The 5,690-nt window shown below is 55.4% G+C and overlaps 1 protein-coding gene across 1 annotated transcript in view; it reads right to left on the bottom strand.

Annotated features, from left to right (window-relative positions):
• Positions 1-227: 227 nt before the first annotated feature.
• Positions 228-5,690, bottom strand: part of AMBRA1 (autophagy and beclin 1 regulator 1) — a 67,351-nt gene continuing 61,888 nt past the window's right edge. Inside the window, 4 exon segments of the mRNA XM_075280762.1 lie at positions 228-2,386; positions 3,136-3,240; positions 3,905-4,095; positions 5,546-5,635. Coding sequence (XP_075136863.1) covers positions 2,058-2,386; positions 3,136-3,240; positions 3,905-4,095; positions 5,546-5,635 — 715 coding nt within the window. The 3' untranslated portion in view covers positions 228-2,057.

Here is a 5,690-nt window from a genome sequence, read left to right as displayed (position 1 = left end):
TTGTGGGCCAAAGACAATGTGAACAGCTCCATCAGAGGGACCCAACAAGAAGCCAATTAAAACAAGGCATCTGGTCATGTAACGGCGGGCGGGTGACAAGTGACAGGCGCCACCGGCGAACCAGGCGCAGCAGCCACTGTCCTCTTAACCTCTTAAACACTGGTTTCAAGCAAACCTGGAATTTCACCCCCCTCCCCCTTCCCAAGAAAAACTCAAAACACAGAAGATTCTGTTGGTGTCACAGGGTTTACTGGCGCAATGCTCTGCAGATTCAACAACTGTTACATGAATTGAGTCATGCCCTAAAGGTCACAATGGGTTATTGGAATGAGGCTTTGCACAGCACCTCGAAAAATAAAGTGTTACACATAAGAGCAAACCAACCAAGCGTTACAGATTACCGGAGCGGCCGCGGCTCCGCAACTCTTATAATGTTACAGCGGGGCGCTGGAGTGATGCTCTGCAGTTCTGACTGATGTGCAAGGTACTGAAGCAATGGCCGCCAGTACTCATCGGAATATGCTCTGCCGTCAAGATTAATGATATAACAGGACATAAAGCGAGGCGCTACGATAGATACTGAAGCTATTACTGTGGGGCAACGCTCTGCGGGACCGGAAAACAAAAAAAAGTCATGTGAGGAACGGTTGGCGGTGATGTGTTAGTTATGTGGGCGCTGAGCGGTGGGGTCCGGGGGGCTGCGGTGAGGATGACATGATGAAGAGGGACAGCCTCAGGCCACACAGATCCCAGCTAGCGGCTATCCTGACATGTGCATCCTCATGAGCGCCCCCTGAGCCCACTGCAGGCGATGAACAGGGGAGGGGGGGGGGGGGGTGCATAAATTAAAACCAAAAAAACAAACGAGCAAACAGGGACAGCGGCCTGAACCTAACGCAAGAAACTCACGTCTGCTCTGGGAATTCTCATGCAAGAGCTTCAATCTGAGACCCGGCCTGTAACACGGATCAGGCGCCTGCCGGGTGTGCACTAGTGGGCAGAAGAGGCGTCTGGATGAGCTCGCCCAGGTGGCAGACATATGGGCAACTACTGCGCTGCCGCCATCAACGGCAAGGAAAGGGTAAACTCAAGAGCTGCACAGCTACTGGCCTTTGGCAAGGAGGGCTGACAAAAAAAAACAAGGGGGTTTGGGCACAATTCATCCAATATACTCAGACACACATTGCAGACACAAGGGATCGGAGCTGGTGCGGACCGGCACGGGGGAGGTCACATGGGCAAAACGTAGAAAATAAAAGGAAAGAAGCAGCAGGTGGTAGAAGTCACCGCAGCATCGGCCGGGACAGATTTGGCAACCCCCAACCATCAGATTAGTGAGCGGGCCGACTGCAGGGCTTGTGACCACGACTGCAGGGCTTGTGACCACGACTGCAGGGCTTGTGACCACGACTGCAGGGCTTGTGACCACGGCTAGAGAATGACTTGAATGTCCATAGTGGACGCCACAATAGCGTCACTGCCGGCAGATGTGGTGGAGAGAACGGATGGCCAGCTGATCGTAACGGAACAGCACGAGCCGCAGGCCTGACTGCATGGAATGAGGTGCAGGGCACCCGGACACACATGCCTGGTATGGGGAGAGGCCCCGGCCCCCCCTGTAGTGCATGCACCCCTCCTAGACTTCACACAAAGCAAGGAGGGCAGTAACAGTCTGATAGCAGCTCCTCGCGGGGCAGGAGGGACTAGTGCTAAAGCCCCCGCCTCAAACAGCAAGAAACAAAACAAAAAATTAAAATAGGACTTTAATGAATTTTACCCTTTATCAAGGGAGCAAAAGGGGAAAGTACAAGAGTGGAGCCCTAAATAACAAGGGCGCCGGGGGGGCGTCTGCTCCCCGCTAAAAGATGGGGGAAGGGAAGGGGCAGTGTGAGAAAGGCCGGCTGCAATGTCATCCTAAGCTCTGCACCCCCTCCAATGGCGGCCGGAGGGTCGGCTCTTACAAGAGGTCTATAGCACCATAGTCCACAGCTTGAGAGTCCCCAGTAGTAGGGATCAGTCTGTCCTTACAGCAGTACCAGGTTGGCTTGGCCACGTCTCTACCTCTCCACGCCAGGAGGAATGCCGCTGCTCGGGGGCGTGGCGCCTTCAGCATTGTTGTTGGTCAGGGGCCGGCTCGGCTGCCGCTCCAGCTCGGCTACAGTTTCTCTAGATGTGGAGGGTTGCGGAGAGCGGGGGATGGAGGTGCGGGAGGCCGGGTCGGTGGAGGTTTGTGAGCTGCGGTGGATTCGGTGGCTCACGATGATATTATTGCCAAAACCTCCCATGGATGCCATAGTGGTGCTCTGCTCCCTCTGGACCACGGCCGTCATCCCTCCTTCTGCCATTAGTCGCTGGATTCTGCTCAGAGCGTCCTCCTGACCCTCTCCTGTCGGACATGAAGGGGCAGAGTGTGAGGGAAGAGAAGGGCTGCAGCGTAACAGAGAGAGAAGCATAAAAAGTGGCGGCATAAGAGGTCAGATACTGAAGACAGCGGGGGATGGGGGCGGGGCAGCATGGATAAGGGCGGAGTCACACAACCGGAACATGGCTGCAGTTTAGGATCCGCATTACAGTCAATTTGACAGGGATTCTCCCTGGGGTGAAATAACTGATTGGTAGCGGTCCAACACCCAGGACCCCCACAGACCAGCTGGATGGAGAGGCCACAGCATTCAGGCGAGCGCTGCAGCCTCTTCACTGATGACCAAGCACAGCGCCGCACATTGTATAGTGGCTGTGCTCGGTACTGCAGCCCATCTTAGACCATGTGACCGATGAATCATCACATGACCTGCGAGGCAGAAGTCTCCAGTCCTGACAGGTTGTTCTAAGAAAATACGTCCCAGGGTTGTGTTATGGGAATGTGACTATGTACTGAGGCCGATGGACAACACCAGCCCTCTGATAATCCTCCTGGAAATGTAAGACTGGATTATTAACCGTGCGCGCCATCACTGACAGAGACAGGAGGAGTAACAGAGGGACGGCACAATCCACAGCTGCTGACAGATCCCGGACACACAACTGATCAGCTAAGGGGAGTTACTGGGGAATTCTATTATTTCAGTATTGGGGTGCGGCTGTCAGGAAGGATTGGGGGAGGGGGGGGGGGTCTGAGCTATCCCATAATCCCACCTGAGCCCGACGCATCGGCAGACTCTGGACTTCCATCTTGAGACTCCGCTGCAGTTCTTGCGCCCTCAGACGCGCCGTGTGCGGACTGATCATTGCTGGAGCCGGCTGGAGAGAGAAGAACAGAGTAAGTGTCACGCTACAATGACACACGCTACACGGACACACACACTACACGGGCACACGCACACTACAGGGATGGACACACACACTACAATGACACACACACACTACACGGACAGACACACACACTACACGGACACACACACACGTACACTACAGGGACGGACACACACATACACTACACTGACACACACACACTACACGGACACACACACACACACTACATGAAGACACACACTCCCCTAACTCTGCTGACACCCCCATATACTGCTGCATACAGTGTGATATACTTGGGGGCTGCGCAGGCTCAGGAGGTGGCGCATGCGCAGTACTGTACACGGTGGCCACTGGGGCAGGAATATTGTGCTCAGACATTTACGTGAATAGCCGACATGTGATGCTAGAAATATAAGAGACCCGATTCCTAATCCCCCGCCATACTGTCCGCTCGCTGGGTTATTAGGAGCCGGTCCCATGAGGACAGCTAAAGGGAGACTCTACAGAGAGGGGGTGTCCTTATGGGCCCATCCCCCTGTAATCTATGACTGTGACAGAGACCTGCACCAGGTACAAGGAGATCAAAGACCCGGGACAAGGAGGAAAGTCAACAAATCTAAGATGAGAAAATTTCCAGGAAGAGTTGTCTTACCCTCAGCGCGCGGGGCGGCCGGCCGGGTCTCCGGGACCTCTCTCTCAGTTTGGGTCTCTGCATTCTGTAGCTGGGGGGCAGGGGTCTGCGTGCCCTGCGATGTCACAGAGGTGCTTGGATTTCGGGGCTGGAGCCCGATGGCGTTCATAAGACCCATTTCTCGGTCCGATCTCCAAGAGGCACGACTGGTTCTGAAAAGGGAAAGTGATGGAAATCTTAAAGGGGTTGTCCAAGAAGTCACCAACGTCCAGAAATGGGAGACCACTGCTAGAAGAAAGATATCACATACTATGATCACCAGTTTCATCTTGTATCTGCTCCTCATATAGGGGCGGGCTCTGGACAGAATCAGTCTCCTCCCCCTGGTGGTGCTAGGGGCGGGCTCTGGACAGAATCAGTCTCCTCCCCCTGGTGGTGCTAGGGGCGGGCTCTGGACAGAATCAGTCTCCTCCCCCTGGTGGTGCTAGGGGCGGGCTCTGGACAGAATCAGTCTCCTCCCCACTGGGGGTGCTAGGGGCGGGCTCTGGACAGAATCAGTCTCCTCCCCCTGGTGGTGCTAGGGGCGGGCTCTGGACAGAATCAGTCTCCTCCCCCTGGTGGTGCTAGGGGGCGGGCTCTGGACAGAATCAGTCTCCTCCCACTGGTGGTGCTAGGGGCGGGCTCTGGACAGAATCAGTCTCCTCCCCCTGGTGCTGCTAAGGGGCGGGCTCTGGACAGAATCAGTCTCCTCCCCACTGGGGGTGCTAGGGGCGGGCTCTGGACAGAATCAGTCTCCTCCCCCTGGTGCTGCTAGGGGCGGGCTCTGGACAGAATCAGTCTCCTCCCCACTGGGGGTGCTAGGGGCGGGCTCTGGACAGAATCAGACTTCTCCCCAACGGTGGTGCTAGGGGCGGGCTCTGGACAGAATCAGACTCCTCCCCCTGGTGGTGCTAGGGGCGGGCTCTGGACAGAATCAGTCTCCTCCCCCTGGTGGTGCTAGGGGCGGGCTCTGGACAGAATCAGTCTCCTCCCCCTGGTGGTGCTAGGGGCGGGCTCTGGACAGAATCAGTCTCCTCCCCCTGGTGGTGCTAGGGGCGGGCTCTGGACAGAATCAGTCTCCTCCCCCTGGTGCTGCTAGGGGCGGGCTCTGTACAGAATCAGTCTCCTCCCCCTGGTGCTGCTAGGGGCGGGCTCTGGACAGAATCAGTCTCCTCCCCCTGGTGCTGCTAGGGGCGGGCTCTGTACAGAATCAGTCTCCTCCCCCCATCTGGCAGCAGACAATATATTCCTTATGCACTGGCTCCCTGCAGTAACAGAGGGTCACTATACAGAGACCTGACTGTGGGCGGAGACTGAGCATGTGCGTCCCGTCAGCTGGTCATGCGCACTGACATACACTGAACAGCAGGGGGCGTCACACTGGGGAGTTAAATCTATTTCTTCACTGGATCAAACTGAATTGTTCATTTTTATTATCTACATAAAGAATATTCAATAATCAGTGCGCCGGGTTATTAAGGGATCATTAAAGGGAATGTCTAATCTCAACCACGTTTTCTTTAATTGTTCCAATGTGTTTCGTCTCCTCCCAAGTCCTCGGTCTCTGCAGTAAAACCTTCCAGGGTCTCCTCTAACAGGACGATGGGGGCAGGGGCTTCTTACCCGGGTCTCTCAGTGGTTCGCGCAGTGTTATGCTGGAGGATCGCCTCATTCATCTGCTCCCAAAACTGGTCACAAACATTGTCAAAGGCCCTAAAAAACACCAAAGAGCAACGAGTGAGAAGCAAAGCACGAAACGTGGAGAGGA

The sequence above is a fragment of the Leptodactylus fuscus genome, chromosome 7, assembly GCF_031893055.1.
Source record: "Leptodactylus fuscus isolate aLepFus1 chromosome 7, aLepFus1.hap2, whole genome shotgun sequence".
In the NCBI taxonomy this organism is placed as follows: domain Eukaryota; kingdom Metazoa; phylum Chordata; class Amphibia; order Anura; family Leptodactylidae; genus Leptodactylus; species Leptodactylus fuscus.
The sequence above is the reverse complement of the archived record's forward strand: the minus strand, read 5'-3'. Positions and strand labels throughout refer to the sequence as shown.